This window comes from Megalops cyprinoides, chromosome 4, assembly GCF_013368585.1.
Source record: "Megalops cyprinoides isolate fMegCyp1 chromosome 4, fMegCyp1.pri, whole genome shotgun sequence".
Lineage (NCBI taxonomy): Eukaryota > Metazoa > Chordata > Actinopteri > Elopiformes > Megalopidae > Megalops > Megalops cyprinoides.
The window spans coordinates 15,502,501-15,520,523 of NC_050586.1; the positions used below are offsets into that span (position 1 = coordinate 15,502,501).

Below are 18,023 nucleotides of genomic sequence, written 5' to 3' on the forward strand. Positions count from 1 at the left end.
TTTTTACAGAGCAGTAAAAACCCAACAGTGCCCTGAGAAAGCCAACTCCTTTGCATATGGGGTCAGGATTAAAGTGAGATTTTGAACCCCCCCCCCCCCCGCCACTCACCGCTGTGCCCAGGCTGGTCTGAGGCTCCGCCCTCTCAGGCTCCGGCCGCCGCCCGGTTGCCCTGACCTTCTCCGCAGCCCCTGAGAAAAGACAGACAGCTGCGATGTGACACGGGAAGCCCCACGGTCAGAGCGGCCGCAGCCCTCTCCAGCCTGCCGGTAAAGCTTCTCCTGCATGGGAACTGGACTTTTACACAGAGATGGGGGGAGGGGGGCGTCGGCTGCCCCCGTTCGGTCAGGCTGCTGCAGCTACGGTGAAACTGGCTTCTAGCGGCTGCGTCAGATCCAGAGAGGAGACGCAGACCGAAGGGGATCGATCTCGCCCCTGGAGAAACGCCGTGAGCAATGTCATGATATTCATGCTCACCTTCAGTGTAGAGCAGTACTGTATATGACCTTTCAGCTGAGTCAGCAGGAGACACAGAAAGAGAGAGAGAGAGAGACAGATAGAGAGGACTTGGCTGAGATCAAAGTCAAAGCACCTCTTCGCCTTGTACCAGAAAGCAGCAGATAAACAACCCTGAGCCTGTCGAGGAGACGGAACATCGCCTCCTTCTGCCTTATTAATGTTGACCTGTCCGGCGTCTGCAGTTTAAAGAGCCAGTGGCACACAGAGCAGACCGGGCTGAAGAATGGCAGGAATCCACTATCTGTTCCCCCCATCGGAGGTACCAGGTACCGACTCTGAAAGCTCCACTGATAACCGTTCAAGGAGGCTTACGCGACTGTCAGCAAAGACGACACCAAGCGAAGGAGAGGGGCTGTGAATCAACAGAAGACAAACCAGTTACTCACATCTGAATGCTGTACTGTCTGCCTGCCTGCCAGCCTTAAAGCCTGCGTTTCTTACCCCGCTGTGCTGTGGGACAGCTACCAGAGAGAGAGAGGCTGATGTAAAACCTCCAAAAAATAGCCTATGAAGAGGCACTGAAACAATTCATGGCAGAAAGACTTTGTTTAGTATTTGCTAAACTAGCAGCCGTGCCTTCGACTCTTCCTGCGGTTCACTCAGGGCTTATAGTGAAGACCGGCAAAAAGAGGTGGTATCTCCTGTGCCCGCCCCCTTCACTCTCACTCTCTCTCTCTCTGTCCTTGAGGAACGTCGGTATTGGTGGTGGACTAAAATCATGAGGCGACACCAGCACCCAGAGACGGGGAGGGGTAATAAAAACTCCAAGCCCCCTCCCTGAGAGACTCACCCTGCAGCTCCTCGTCCCTTAGCCGGCGGATGGCTGCCCGGATCAGCTTCCTCTCCTCGTACTCGCTGGCACCTCGCAGCTACAGACGGAGACAGTCGGTCACGTGGAGACGCCCCCGAAACAAAGGCGCACACACAGGGTCAGACAGACAGGAGCGCGCTCAAACACACAGACCGTAGGTGCGGACAGACGCACACACAAACAGAGGCGCGGTCAAACATGCAGGCGGTTTCAAAGGTGCGCATTCATACACATACTGTGGTTACAGCTATAGACAGACACATACTCCGGTGGAGACAGTGATATAGATAGATACAAAGATAGATAGATACAGGGAAGAATGAGGCCAAGACAATGATAGCTGGCTGGAGGAATGTAATGACTACTCTTCGTTGATGCCATGAAAGTTGTACAGACAACAGCAACAGTTTCTGCTGTAGTGGACAGAGCACAAAACTGTAGACCCGTAGGTCATGTGTTCATACATATATATAAATACAATAAAATAAAATAGGAATAAAATATCAGCATTATAACAAGTATTGTAGCTAGGTACTTACAACTGGAGCAAAACAACGGATGCCGTAACGCATGGGATGAGAAGAAAGAATGAATGACAGAGGCCGTTGGAATGTTTGTGAATGAATGTGTGACAAATTTGCATTGCTCAATGTGTCTCGCGTGCCTGGCAGAGTGTGTGTGTGTATGCGTGTGTCTGTGACCTTACCAGTCCAGTAAGCTCCTCAATGTCCTGGATGGCCTGTATCTTCCCAGAGAGCTGGTCCAGAGAGTCCGACCTACACACACACACACACACACACACACACAGCTTGCTCAGAAGTAGTGGACAGTGACACATGTGATTGCGCTGGGGCCTTCTAAGTGAGGCCTTCTGCTCACGCACTCCTGCTCCCTCTGTTCAGGGCATATTGGACATGCTTATCCAATCTCAGCGCTTGGCAGTGCGTGTGACAGCCAATTGGGGAAGAAACCCAAGATGCCAGACAGTTTTAGTTGGCCGGGAAAACGGCAGCTTCGGAGAAAAACAATTCAGAAGCAAGGATGGAAAATGTGACTGGCTGATGGACACTTGAAGAAAGGCGATTTGCTCGCTGGCAGAATCCTCCTCTTTTTTCTCATGCTCTCTCCTCCTCTCTGCCTCTGTTTGCCCCCCTGTCACTTATTTTCTCTCTCTCTCCCCCTCTCTCTGGGCTTCCCGCCCCATTGCTACTGCGGGATGTGAGGAATAGCAAGAAAATTTTTCACATTCCAACGGTGAGTAAGTGTATAGTGTCGACCCTGGAAGGAAGAATGCGTGTATGCGTACGCATTTTGAGCGTATGTGTATTGTGGGTGTGGAGTCAGTCTTTGTGTGTGTGTGTGTGTGTGTGTGTTTGTGTATATACACAGAATTGTGAAATTATGTGGCATCAACTCTGAAAGAATATTAGCCGGGAAACAATTAAAGGAAATTAAAAGAATGCCCTCAAATTTGTCTGAAGGCCATTTTTTTCTGGAGAATATTGTTTACAGCCAGCTAAAGGGTTGTTTGACTGTGGCGATTTACCCTGCTTAATCCTCCCGATCAGGGTTAGAGCAGCACCTCACGCTCCAAATACGGGATCTGACCCAGCAGTCAGGCCAGGGTCCCGCACGCACATTTCAATCACACCACGACTTCAGCGCCAGGAACCGTGAGCAATTAGGCCAGCCGGCAAGCAAGGAATTAATTTAAACAAACGAGGACAACACGGGGATGAGAATGCCGGGATCCAATTCCCCAACTGCTGCCCCCGGACTCAGCTCGGATGACGACTGTAATCACTTACATTGGGGAGAATAACAATTGAATGAAAATAAATGGAATAATGGGAAGACAAAGGCCTTCTTTCAGAGAGAGGGCAGAATAAAAGCTTCCTTAATCTGTTTCAAATTGGATCATTTAATTGGAAACAAACACACAAACACGCCGATCACCCGAGCAACGTGCGCGCTGCACAAAGTTGTCGGTTTTTCCATCTGCCGCAGCTGCGTGACCAGACCTGGCGGTTTCGCCTCGCTGCCTGGATAAAACACTCACAGCTGGCAATAAAGCGCCATAAAGAACGAATGAAAAACAAATATGTAAATTGCATATGACTACTGCATCCTGTTGTCACTCCCCAGGGCAAAGCCGTCTAGAGGGCCTGTGTGTGCGTGTATACCTGATCCCTGTCTGTGTCTGCGCAGGCAGGCTGAATGGCTATTTGCACTTCCTGACCTGTAGGGGGAGCTATTGCGAGACTGCAAGCCTGATCCTATAGACCTGGCAGCTGAAATGACAGGAAACAGAGGGCTCTTAAAGCGCACTGTAGAACGTAAATATGGGCTGGTATCTTTGACAGGGTATCCTCCTTGGATCAGCAGCGTCAGGCTTGTGGATGTGTGATTGTGTGTGCACTCTGGTCTTGCTGCAGCCTGCTTGTCCGCCTGCCCGCCCTCACCTGAGTTGGTTCTCCTTGTCCTCGTGCAGGTGCTGGCGGGTGGGCCGGAAGCGCTTGCTGGCCAGCGCCGCCTCCATGTCCTCGATCTCACGCCGCCGCAGCTCCCGGATGGCCGACCGGATCAGCCGCCTCTCGTCCAGGTCCGCCGTCCCGTCCAGCTGAGGGGGGACATGAGAGAGGGAGGGGCGGAGACGGGGGGGACAGAAAACTGTAAAATACTGCACGGTGTGTTACACACTTCTATACATCACACCCTGCACAGAACAGAGGAGTGCATAAGCATGGTCACAGACACACAGAGCCACATGCTGGGAGGAGAAAGCCTCCAATGAGCTTAAAAGGTTTATCTTTGACTTATCCTTTTTAAGAGCAGATGGATGTGGGGCAACACCTGCCAACAGGCATACAACATCTTTCCTCTGTACAGACAAGATGGTGCCGTGCTGGCAAGCAGCCGTTTCTGCTGCCAAGTGTGTATATGTCTGTGTCAGAGTGTGTGTGTGTGTGTGTGTGTGTGTGTGTGTGCGCGTTCGTGTTGAGGGTCCGTGATTTAAATCCCCCGTCTAGGCCAATCTCACCGACCACATGAAGCAGGGCTCAGAGCACAAAAGGTCACACACTGTTTAGAGACGAGAAAAGAACGCGCTAATTAGAAAGCAGGGCTTAGCCAGAGCCATTTGCTGGGAGCGCTGCCTTTCGAGACCCGCCGCCCCGGCCGCCGCTCCTCGCGTCAGGCTCTCTGACCTCACCCTCCCTGGGAAATCACGGCTGCTGCCATCCCACCCCGTCCTCTCGCACAGTAGCCCTCTCCCTCTGTAATTAGACCACCGTAACAACCAGTAACAAGCTCGTTAAGTCATCTTTACACGCAGACCACGACTGCCTGCCTAATTCCTCTCGTCAGGATCCGAGTCCGCTCCTTTTTTTCCCTCGGCCTGTCTCAGTCTTTCGCGGCTGCAAACCTAAGCTCTGCGCAACGTTTAAACGTGAAAAAGGGAACATTTTATTCCAGAGGTCTGCTGACAATGAAAACAGGTGGTTGCCAAAGACCTTGCAATGTGCTTTGACTCCATACGCAGTAGAGCGACGACCACCTCAGACAGCCCTGCCGGACGCGCTCCATCTAGGAGGGGACTGGAACCCCAGCCTCCTTTAATCCCAGCTGCTGTGCAGCTGCTGGCTGGAGGACATCTGTGAAACCTTCAGGACTATGACTTTATGATGATGACCACTCCTGTGTAATGCAGTTTCTCGCCGACTTGCACCCGCTAACCAGCCTTTTCTGGATCAACAGCACCATCAGTGGCGGACAGGGGAGGCTGTTCTACACATCCCAGACCTTAGTCAGCTTGTTTGAAAGCCTTAGTTGGACAAGAAGTCTAATCACACAGTTGTCCAGATGTACATTACTGTAATTTTATGGCGCATCAGCCAATAAAGCAAGGCAATTCCGGTGTAATAAAGCTGCAATAGTGCTTCATGTATGAGATGAGTTCCACAGAGGTTGCAGAGCTTGCCAGTTGATACATTGTAGAGAACTGATGAGAGGGATAAGGTCATGCAGGCTGTGAGTGAACAGTTCAAACGGATGTAAATGTCAGAGATGCTCATTAAGCGAAGATCCGACAAGCAGATATCTCTGTCAGGGGTAAAGGAGAACACTCCTCGACTTCTCTGGTGTTGCTGTTCATGAGAGCGTGTCATTTTAGATCCAACAACAGCCAGAAATCTGTCCCCAGAGCAGGCCTGACTCAGGGCAGCTCCTTTCTTTGTGATTGCCATTTCCCTGTGGTTGCTGCTGTAGAAGCCCTGCTCTGGTAGGTAGGGGTCAATCCACTGACAGGGAGGGAAGCAGGACACTGGCCCCGGAGAGAGGAAGTCTGCTCACAGGTAGAGAGGCTGTCTATTGGCAGATAAAGAGGTAGTCTCCCTGTAGGTAGGGAGGTGGCCTCCCTACAAGTAGGGTGGTAGCCTAGTTGCAGGTAGGGAGTTACTTTCCTGTCAGGTCAGTGTAGCAACAACGGCCTGCTGTGGAAGGGAAAATATTCCACCAAACTCTGTCCACTCTAGCCAGCAGATTTTCAAAAGCTCATCATCTGTGTGTGTATGTGTGTGTATGTGTGTGTGTGTGTGTGTGTGTGTGTGTGTGTCTGTGTGGTGGGGGGAAGGGGTGTTAGGTCCTTCAGCGGTTTAGTAAAACAGGGTCAACGTCTCCAAACAGAACTCCACTAAAGCTCCCTGTAATTACTGGAGAGCCGCTGTAACTGGAGTGTAGCTCACTACGGAGAGGGAGAAGAGGGAGGAAGAGGGAGGAAAAAAAGGAGGGAATATGGGAGAGGGAGGGAGCTGGAGAGAATGAGAATGTGGAGACAGAGAGAAAGAGAGAGCGCAAGCTTATTGTGTGATCTGGCAGGCCCAAATTCTAATCAGGCTCGTGCTCCACTTCAGTCTTCCATCAAATGTAGATTTCTTTTTTTCACCAAGTGCCAGTAAGCTCCACAACAACAGCACAGCCCCTGTGCATGTGTGCGCACTGTATACATGTATGTGTGTGTGTGTGCGTGTGCGTGTCTATGTATGTCTGTGTGTCTGTGTGAGTGCAGTATGCATGTGTGTATGTGTATGTGTGAGCGCAGTATGCATGTATGTGTGTGTGTGTGTGTGTGTGTGTGTGTGTGTGTGTGTGTGTGTGTGTGTGTCTGTGCACACATGGAGGCCGGTGGGGCACAGGAGGGCAGGAGCAGGCATCCTTCCCTGGCCTGCAGGCCCCCTGGCACCCCCGGACTGGCTGAAAAGCAGGGCCGCGGTCCTGCTGACAGGGACAGACTGGCCAGCCGTGACTATAAAAGGGCAGGGGAGCTCGGGGCGGGATCAGGCCAGGCCTCACGTTCATTCCACACATTCCTGCTGACTCACAAGGCGAGAGGGCAGCGGAAATCAGCGGAATCAGCCTCGAAAAGCGGCCATGCTGCAGGGGTGGTCCCAGCTGGGGGAGGCTGAGGGACAAGGCTGCGGAGCAAACACATATGTACATACACACACACACGCAAAGCCCCCTCCACCACCCCCACATACAGGCACACACATACATATATACAGCCCACTCTCACTGAAAATTACAGCTTATCGCTGCATGAATGGCTTGATCAGATTATATGTACTAAAGTGCCGCCAAGTTCTCCACTCAGGACTGACCTTTATTTTAAAAAAATTATAATAATTACTTTTATATTAAGTGTTCCAGTCTACAAGGTGACCCAGATGATTTGGACAAGCTTCACAGAAACTGCATAATTGCACTACCATAAGTACACTTCAATAAATTATTCCACAAAAAGAAATCCACCGCTACAATTACAAAGCTGCAACGCGCCTCTGGAGTGCAGTGTACTGAAATACAGGAGACATTATAGGATCACATGACTCAACAGCGAGTGAGAGGCTTATTAGGCTGAGCCCTCTGACATTCCGCCTTACTTATGCATGTGCCTGCACACGCACACACAAACAAACACGCACGCACGCACTCTCACACACACACACACACACACACACACACACACTCTCACACACTCACATTCTTGTTAAGACTCAATAATCTGGCTGCGGTATTACAGAAACACGAAAAGGTTTGGTACTGCTGAGGATCATGGTCCTGCGAACTATGTGACTCCGCTGTCATGGCTGTAGAAGTGTTCAACGGATCACATGACTTCACATGACACGGCATGTAAAGGGTTGAAAAAGCGTTAGTAGCCACAACTGAGTCACGTTAGAATCTGGAAGGGCGGTATCTTCCTCTGGCCCACCACTGTCATGGCTGCCTCCTGGCCCACAAAACCCTGTCTGCTAATCCTCAATCACAAATATGACCAGTATGTAAAAATGTTCATATTATATTAAAGAATGAATTTCGCTCCTCATGATAACAAGGAATGTAGCAACTATCTTTTGCTCTTGATACAAATTAATACGAGGTTTGGGGGAGTCATTCTACTCAACTTGCACAAAATATAACAACGTCTGACTGGTTGATTGCCCAAAACACTAAGAGATTATTTTGAAAAATAGGGAGAAACACTTCCACAGCAAGACAGAAAGTTTCACCTGGAGAGACGATAAAGAGTTAACTGAACTTAGCTAAGTGTTTTTTTTTCATAGTTGTTCTTATGACAGTTAATGTGGTTAGTTAGCCATTTCAGAAAACAAGCTAGAGAGAGGCATCCCGCCAAAGACAACCTTAACAACAGACTCGCTGGGGGAACGACATATAGCCAAATAAATAAATTCTCTCAATTCCAGGCAAAGTGTGTCACAACATATGTTGTGGTCTGTATTAATGTGCCCAGTCACAAACTACTCAGCTTGAAGTATAATACAACTCCCTCCAACACATGTTCCTGTTGTGCAGAAATAAAAAAAAAAATTATGTAAATTTTATGTTCTCTCTGATCTCGATTAGAACAACACGCACTTTGTATCAATGCAAAATTAGTCTGAGAAACACTAATCTGCTTCTTCCAATCAAACAAGATGACGTTCTGGGCCCAAGAGTATCATATTGCACATCCTGAATTGTGAACTGTGAACTTATCTGCCAATTAGAGACAAATTAACAAAAGCTGTGGACCTGTTGACATTTAAATGAATGAAACAGGTTTTATATTCTGACAGCACTAACTCTTTGAAAGGAAAAAAAGGCACGCTGTTTGAATTTTGTCATAATGACACCATGTTGTTGCACAACAGATATTAAGGTCACACTCGCTCTACACATGTCCTACTTTGTTTGGCCTGATAATCCAATTCTTTCACACTTGAGAGGGTGGGCAAGGATTAGTTTCAGTGACAAAGAAAATGAGACAAGTATTTCAGAACTTTGCCTTGTGATACTCCGGACTACGGAACCCCTGCCCAGCTGACACCACGTAACCAAGCAACAGTGTCTGACAGGTTCCAAACCGCAGCTAACGGCCAATATGCTGGCATGTCCTCACACAGGGTCAGGCCGCATTGGCTCTGACACATCTGGGGTGGGGAAATGATTGGCTGCTGGCACAAAGCCAAGAGCCCAAGAGCCTTTGCTGCCATTTGAAAGAGGGGGAAAAAAAAAAAAAACAAACAACCGCCGTGGCCGGTACAGGAAGGTAATGATAGAGCAAATAAAACACCTTTCCCTGGGATTCTGCCAACACAAGCAGCTTAGAAAACCGTTACAGGGCCAGACAAAGAGGCCAAACAGAGGCAGTGGCACAGTGAGCACCTTGTAGGGCAAACGGACAAACACGTGCATACAAACACACACAGAAACACACACCCCACAGGCCATCAACTGCTTCCCAACAGCAGGTTGTCCCAAACAGGGATCACTCTGTTGGAGCATGCGGGCTGTAAAACTACAGGGAGCAGAGGAAGAAAGAGAGTCACAGACAGACACAGCCAGAGTCCAGAGTCCAGGGGCATGGAGACTCTACACTCTCCATCAGCCAATCAGTTCCACTGCCAGCTCTTTTCAAACCAACACACTGGCCGTGTTGTTTACCAACGGTCACCGCAGACGCCGGCCTGTACAGAGCTCGGCTGGCACATTATTCCACCCCGGGGTGTGCCTCACGGTCAGACCGTTCTACACAATGTATCAGGTGGGCGCTCTTTTTGAAGACTCGGTCAAATTTACATTTACATTCATTCATTTGGCAGACGCTTGTATCCAAAGCAACTTACAAGTGAGGCACAACACAAGCAAAAAACCATACAGAGTCAACAATATTAGAAGCACTGCATGACAAAGTTCCTAAGGTTGGCCAGGCAAGGTACAAACTAGCAGGTAGAGCTAACGAGCTAACGTTAAACCATTACAACCAAACCATTACGTTAAAAAACCATTACAATCAAACCACTACAACCAAACCATTACGTTATCCATTATGGTCTCCTGCAACCGGCACTTTCACTACTCAACTCCTCAATGAAAGTGTGATAAGCTAAGATATATAAATTTATTCAAGCTACATCCAACAAAACCAAAAAAAAAAGAAGCGAGCAGCCCGTTGGGGTTGCTAAGTGCTGGTGGACATGTGGATGAGTGTTGCCTCTATGCCACAGAGGAAGCTCTGCTCTCATTGGTCTGCCATGCACTCACATGTTCTCCTATTCCCAGACAGGTCCTATGCGGCGAAGCAGACAGTGGTGTAAATAATAACATGAGTGACAGGACAGAGGAAATGGGAGGAGAGCTGCTGGCAGACAGAGACAGACAGGATGGTGAGAGAGACAGACAGCTTTCAGTCGGCCAGCTTTCACGCAAGGCACCCTCTCTCAGACGGGCCGAGACGTGGGCCCCACGCTCGTTGTCACGGAAGGATCGCTTTCCATTTAAACCGAAAGGAAAGAGCTGCAAAAAAATCCCAAAAATGCACCCCATCAACCCACACGGCAGAGCAGCGTCCCTCTCTCTTGCCGAGTTTAAAGGGTATTGCATTATACTGCGTGAAGTCATATGGGATACAGCTTCCGCACTGAGGGCAGACTGTTATGATTTTCAGCTGCAGTCTGCCGGTGCCAACATGGAACATACAGTCCCGCGTCTTTCCTTTCAGTGGAAATGTCCTGATGTGGAGTTCAAATGATTCAGTCCAGTGGCTTTGAGGAATTTTGCTTGGAATTATATGGTACGTAAAAAGAGCACACTTAAGTGTTTCATACTTGTTTAGTTTCACTATGTATATTTTTGGGTATTCCGCACTTCCGTCACAACTATCATCGTACGCGAAAATGTGCCAGGTTGTGACTATGTGTAGTGCGGCTACAGGGAACCCAAGGGATCCCCTACCCTGTAAATGAACTGCAGGAATATTTACAAGTGCTACGTTTTATAACATGTGGCCCCAGGTATCCCTGTGACCCTGTGAATTTCAAGAGAAAAAACAGGGCAACGTAGAAAACTGGTTCACAAAGCTTTCAGGGAGGGGGTACTCCATCAATCACTGATAATTAAAGAGTAACTCCACCCTCACATGCTGTAGGTGTGATACACCTCAGCACCCCCCCCCCACACTCACCACCCCCTCACATGTGCTGGAGGAGAAGCTGTTACCACTACAAAACAATTGCTCACACTGTTACGCTTCCCTGGTATGGCATCCTCAGCTGTCTCCCAGGAACTTCAGTGGCCTACATTTTGATCGTTAGTAGAAAGACCTATTCTTCCTGTCACGCAAGAACATAGGTGTGCCTCTGTTTACTGCGGAATACATGTGACACCCTGCATATCTCTGCTTCTGTTTGTATACAACAGCGTTATCTGCCTTTCGCATGGCCCTCACCTCAGTTAAACAGCTGGTCTAATTAGTGACTTCTGGACTTTACTCCCTGCTGTCCTGTTTATGAATAATTACCGGCGCGGACATACACAAGCTCTCCTCTCCCTTCCTCTCAGTCAGCTCAGCAGCACCCCCATTATAGATATTAAGGCAGCTCACAGTCGACAGTACTGACCTTCACGTTTAGTCAGCTCTTCTTGAGTGCAAGCGCTTCCATGTGTGTGTGCGTGTATGCGTCTATCCATCTACACTTTTTAAAGAGGGTCATGCTGACACTGTCCTGCCATTTCCCTCATAAACCCAGCAATGTAGCTAAATTCATCCAGCTCCATTCCCTTTTCACTCTCAGGTTCAGGAGCAGATGAGGCTGGGCGTCTCTGATCAGCCACACAATAAAAGACAGAACAATGCACTGGAGGAAGTCTGTAATGTCTGGGAGAGTGAGGCCCCAGTTGGTGGGCTGGAAAGCCACTTATTTCCCTGTGCTCTAAGGTGGAGGCCACATGACTGGTGGGGGTGGAAGGAGGTTAGGCTCACAGGTTAGTGAAGTTCCCATCTAAAAATAGGAAATGCAGACATACAGGTTAGCTGGGCCTGGGTTTGGGTTGGACAGCAGGCCTAGGCCACTGCCCAGGTACAGGACATCTGCCCCATTAATGCGCTTGTTCCAGCCTGTATCACAGAGAGCTCTGACCCGGCTGAATCCTACCCACAACTCTTTTGTGTCTGGAACAGAGAAGCACTGGGGAAGCATTTATGTGTCTGGGACACATCCCTTCCATCACCGCTACCAACAAGCTTGGCAAAGACACAGAGTGCAGCCTGTTTGGGGCTGTAACCTCATACACAGACGTAAGACCTTGCCGCACTAAATCAAATTCAGTGTAGCGACCTCTTTACAACCAAGAAAAATTCCATGAGCAATGTCTGCCTCGCCTTCCTTCAGCCGGGACTCAGACGGCAGACGGCGGCGGGGTGACTCGACCACGTACACATCAGCGCTGGGGAATACACCTGTTGGCCTGACTCACACACCTTGTGCAATGCACCGTGCTGTTTCAGTCACTGAACTGTATGACACCAGCCCACTGCCCTCCCTGTCTGAGCACAACAGCCCTGGAGTGTTATTCCCCCTCCAGCTTTGCGTGTGCACGTGGGCCTTGGCCCCACCTTAAAGTCATGGCTGTCCTCAGCAGGAGTAACGACCTCAGGTGCTATTCCCACTAGAAGCAGGTAGCAAAAACAGTTGTCAGTGCTGCTTAGTATGCTAATGAGTGCTGACTTGTTTGTGCGAACTGAAAGCGTAGCTGACTCACAGTAGTAGCTGAGTGCTAAATGACTGCACAGGTGATATGACAGAGCTCACCTCCCACAGTCCCAGCTTAGACGCCCCTACCCCCGCCCCCGGTTCACACCTGTTCCTGCACTCGCTGCCTGGGGCCTGGAACGGCCGGGCTCCTGTCTCCCACGCGGCAGAAATGGGAGTGGCTCACAACTAACAGAACAGCCGTCTGGATTACAAAGCGTTTGCCTGGGGAGCCACAATGGTGCCTCCGCAGCACCTGTCAAACGGCCAAACGGAGATGAATCTGAGGACTGATTAGGAGCCGGGGAGCGAGCGTTCCGATGATGGAGGGCCCGAAAATGACGGGGTGCGGTCCCATCCTGCGTGACAGCCAGGAAACACGCCTCAGACGCACATGGCTCTGTGTGTCAGAGGAAGCAGGAGGGGGTTGGCTATCAGCATGGGGGGGTCGAAGTGCAACCAGGCACTGGACTAGATCAGTGACTCAGACTCCATCGGCCCCAAACTGCCTTTTTCCTTATAAGGCTGAGTGATACTTCTCCAAACAGCACAAGTTCAGATAAACAGATGACAAAGAGGAAGACGAGCTGGCAAAGGGCAAGGTGAGGGGGGCAGATAGCAAAGGAAAAGGGAAGGACACTACAGTCGGGACTAAAGGAAGGGAGTATAACTGGGAATGAGATAAAGTACAGATGGACACTGAGAGAGCAGAAAGTGCTTGTACTATATTTGTTTAATATCAGTCCATTCCTTTGGCCATCCTCCAAATCTATCATGTCAACAAAAGCTAAATCAAAAGAAGGAACAAAAGGAAAAAAGATGCATCTGTGAGCCTGCTGAACAATAACGCTGTGACGTGATATCGCTTCTCTTCTCTTCTCTTCGGTCTTTGGCAAACCGCACGCATTCATAGCCCAGCCTGATTGGAATTTCAGGTTGTTCTCGACCGCGGGACTGGGGCGCAGACGGCACGCTGGCCAGCGGCCGGTCCGCGGTCCGCCCCTCGCAGGCGTCCTCGGGAATACGGGCCCGTAAAACGCGCGGGGGGGGGGGGGGGGGGGAGAGATCAGGTTGCCGTGGACACTGTGCGTCCATTGTCTGGCGGAGGGTGTGTTTTCCTCCTCATCCCCGGAGCGACCGGCGGCGTCCCGCTGGAAGAGCCGGACGCATAAAGGCAGACTGCCCGGCGGTCTGTCTAACGGCAGAGGGTCAGAGAGAAGAAGAACGCTCCTCCACTCCAGTGAGTGGGAACAAAGAAGGGGCACGCTCAGGACGCCACGGCTTTCAGCGTACAGTTGAACTTGAACAAAGCCGGGCCTCAGACATGGCGGGGGGTATGAGTTTTCAGTCTTGGGGGACTGCATCCGAAAAACAGGGGCAAGGTAACTGCAATCAATCAGTCTTATTTAATCCCTTACACGTTTATTAAAACAAAGGCTGAGACTTAAGGACTAAAATAACAGACATCCATGCACTGCACCCAGAGCTATTCAGTGAACAATCCAATTTATTTAGAAGCGGTTCTGGATCTTTCTTTTACCGCTGTGCTGTGGAGGTGAGAACATTAACCTCTCTCTGTGGTGTGGAAGGTTTGATCCCAAGATGCGTATGAATTATTTCCAATCTTGGAGATGAGTTGGAATTGGACCGCTAAGCGCTCTGTAGTGTACTAAAGATGATGAAGACTTCAGTACTAAAATCGAGAGCCGGGACCAGCCATAAATCCAGGAACGCTGCCTGAGTGACATCACTTTTGGACAAATTTCGGATGGACTCTGTGAAACTGAGTTCATGAATTCCACTGCGAAGCTCAATTTCATTCAGACCGGCAGCTCACTCTGCCTTGCGAAGGCCGCGCAGACCTCGGCGCTGACTGTGGAGGGTTTGGACCTGGGACACGGGTCAGTACTCTGGTGAGGTTGGTTTTGGCCCCGCGCTGCAGGTCAGCACGTTCAGAATGCTGTGCTTAAGCAGCTGGTACAGACACACAGACTTTTCACTCTACACTCCTGCTGGGACAAATTGTTCCATATAATCACACCCCCCCCTCCCCTCCCCTCTCCTTGACGTAGCACTTTCACATGCTCTGGCTCTCTCTCTCCCTCCCTTCTTTGCTCCATCACTCAAAATTGCAGGCATTTTACTCCACCTCTCCATTTCTCCCTCTTCTCATTCTGCTCTACCGAGGTCACTGTGTGGCATCGTTTCACTGCAACGCATTCTCTGTGCAATACTGTGCATCTTGTAAAATTATCCTCTCCCCTACTGCAAACACATCTTGTTCTAGTTCTCCTTCCTGTTATCCATCTAACGATCTTCACCCCCTCGTCATTTAGCAGCACCGGGATCAGATTTCCTGCTTCCTCTTTGTTGTTGCGCTGGTTGTTTTGGCTCCTACGCTCCCTCTCCCTGGTTTGGACCTCCTCTCTCCTCTCTACCTGCTTCACATCTGATCTGAAGATTATTAACAAATGCACATGAAAGGCCGTAACCTGTGTGAGCGAAGACCAAAAGGGACAGGAAGTGCAGGCGAATGACACAGACAACGGACCCGCACTGTGCAGTACGCTGCAATGACACGCTGCTGCCAAGGGTGAAAGCGTCACCTTAGCAGTTGCATAAAACAAAAACGGGAACAGGAAACAATGGCACCGTACAGAACCATAGATTATGTTAGCTTAGCACACACACTGATCAGGCCTTTTCTGATTCTGATGCAACAAGTCCGAGTCATGTGTATGCAAATCCTGCTGTTGACTGCAGTCTTTTTAAAGTCACGGGACAGCGCAAAAAAAAAAGGAAGCTCCTAGATGTGAAGGCAGCAGGAAAGTCAGCACTGCCCTACATCCCATCCCGACCTGACCAAACCGCTCAGTAAGCCAGGAGAGATTTTCCCCCGGGGGAGGAGAAGAATCCCAAGGCCCGGGAGGTTCTGCAACTAGAACATTCTGTTCCGCAGCTAGTTACCTTGGAGTATCAGCTTCTTCCCTTCAATCCACAGCTCTTATTGTGCTGCTATTTTACGCAGCCTGTATCAGCAGCTGGGAGCAGGGGAAGGAGGGATAAACAGGACACTCCTTTTACATCCCTGGGCTGCACAGCCCTGTGAGGAAAGAAGGAAAACCAAAACATCCACGTCCACATGGAGGACATCGCCGGATATGAGGAAGTGCCGTTCCCGGGGGGACTCCGGACAGAGGCGCACCATCTCCCATTGTGCGCCGCTGCACTCCGGCTCCAGCTGACAGCACAAGGATGTTTTCCAAACACTGAAAGAGTCACGAGTTGTTTGGACCACAGATGAGTTTCTTGGATGCACAGGATTTCCTTCCGCTGCGAGGACACAATGCTATAGGCTGACCCACAAACCGCAGGTATAAATAATTACAGTACGCTGCACGCACTTCAGTTCCCTCCGATCCGTCTGATCCCGGTTCCCCTGAACTGATCTGCCCTCCCCTCCCCCGCAGCCCCCTCCCCTAAATACGCCACTGCTCAGGCCCCACGCTCCGCAGCTGCATGTGCAATCTGTCACGTGAGACTACAAGAAGCTCCACCTGGGAACTGATCCAGAGTATCACTGATCAGAGAACACTTAATCGGCCTCCTCCGAGGAGCTGCAGGGTAGGGCCCAGACAGCTGACGAGGGGAGAGGAGAGAAAAGGGGGGGGGGGGTGTCAAAAGCGAGATGACAAAGAAATAAAGTGATAGAAGAGACAAGAGAGGTGAAAGGGAGGCAAACTGGGTATTGGATGAAGGGAGGAGAGATGGACATATAGGAAAGGGAAATTGTTAGATGGGAGAGGAAATGGCAAGAAGGGAGATACAAGAAGTAAACTGCGAAGAGATGAAGGATGAGGATGGGACGTGAGAGCAGACCAAGGGAGGGGTTACTGCCAAGTTTCATTTTCTTAGGAGGGAAAGGAGCTCCAGCACGAAGGACTAACTCAGACCTGTCACAGCCTGTCAGAGGCTGGGAAGGAGACCAGTGTGAGAGAACCCGGGACGGCGTCACATATAAGCAAATAAATATCTTTTTAAAATGTCCCTTCTGGGTTCGCGTCACCTGCTCCGCAAATTTCCAGCAGATATAGCCAGGGACACACGGATAGAATTTTCCGTCCTCCAGAGGCTGAGAAGTGAGCTCATCCTGGAGCTCGGAATGCCGAGCCCGGCTCCCACACCGGCGCTGCAGCCGTCCGTTAGCCTGCGCTGCGGTGGAGGAGGGGGGAGGAGAGAAGAGGAGAGGAGAGAAAAACACCTCAAATCCCTTTTCCAGAGCTCGGCTTGGCAGCGCGTCATTCCAGGCACGCCGCGGCTCGGTGGTCCAAGCGCTGCTGTCTGGCTGCCGATTTATTCCTCAGCTGAACGTCAGGGTTCTGTCCTCACCCCTGCAGCCTCTGGCTCCGCGGTAACCTGCATTAAATCTTCCAGAGCTGGGTGCGGTCTGCAGGCACGCGGTGCGAATGAGAGCGCTCAGTTAGCAGCGGGGAGACTGCTGTCCTCAAGCGCCTTCGGGTCACTTCAGGTGGCAGAGCGGTCAGATTCACGCCCCCCATGCAGATTCACCTCAGAGAAACCGAAGAGGCTCGACACAAAAATGCTGCAGAACGCAGCTTTCAGGCAGGTGCGTGAGGCGAAGACAAACGTAGCGGATAAAGCACACTGTACGCAAGTCACTGAATGGTAACCACACATACCATGTGTGCATGCTAAGGAATTATTTTGTAATAAAATGAGTCTACCTTTTCCTAAAGGCAATGGATTCAAATAGGAATTAAAGGTTATCAAGAGAGTCCACAGGGAACAGAGCCTACAGGCTAACAACAAAACTAAATATTTGATAATTACTCACCACAGTCTTGCTGCCTTTATTTTATACATAGGAATACACAGAAAAGATGTATTTATGGCAACATATTGTTACAATATATTGGCATAAACACATAGAAAAGAAGTATTTATGCCGACCTATTGTTTCTATATACAAGAACACAATGGATTTAAAAAACTCTCAGGAGTTTATAAATACATTTCATTACCAATTACTAAGCATTTATTTATACTAAATGCTGGTTTAAAAAAAACAAAGTATTTTTAGAAATCAGAAAGTCTGCATTTCCTGTCACAGAAAAACAAACACAGCTCGCTCTTATCTCTCTTGGGCCAGTTCCAACGTACATACAGCTTATGCGGGCTATTCATGAGGCCTGGCCTGGACAGCTGTCAGAGAGGACCACACAGTCCAGACCGCGCCCTGCCTGTAGCACTGCGGAAAATGGCCAATAACATCTACGAGAACAGAAAGGGCCCTGTGCTGTGTTCAGATGAGGCGGAGGGGCGTCCTGCTCTGGTTGTGTCCCGGTCAATAGTGAGAGCAGACCTGCACCCAACAGCCGCAGTAAACAGAGGCTGTCACATGCAAGTCTGTCACTCGAACATCCTCATTCCTCACCGGGGAGCAGTGGGGAATAACTACATAGCACTGTGAATGCATACACACAGGGCGGCATGGGTCTCGACACACAGCGAGTGTTTAGACAACACAAACTCAGATATGGGAGGGGTGCGGTAGTTAAAAGCTGCAGTCATACAGTTCCTTGGC

General features: G+C 50.0%; 1 protein-coding gene across 3 annotated transcripts in view; it reads right to left on the reverse strand.

The window, feature by feature from the left end:
* Positions 1-18,023, reverse strand: part of smtnb (smoothelin b) — a 68,817-nt gene that overhangs the window by 43,380 nt on the left and 7,414 nt on the right. For all 3 annotated transcript variants that reach the window (XM_036528070.1, XM_036528068.1, XM_036528069.1), the window contains exons 3-6: positions 3,791-3,948; positions 2,035-2,104; positions 1,308-1,386; positions 110-189 (exon numbers count right to left, since the gene is read on the reverse strand). In XM_036528070.1, coding sequence (XP_036383963.1) covers positions 110-189; positions 1,308-1,386; positions 2,035-2,104; positions 3,791-3,948 — 387 coding nt within the window. The remainder of the gene's footprint in view (positions 1-109; positions 190-1,307; positions 1,387-2,034; positions 2,105-3,790; positions 3,949-18,023) is intronic.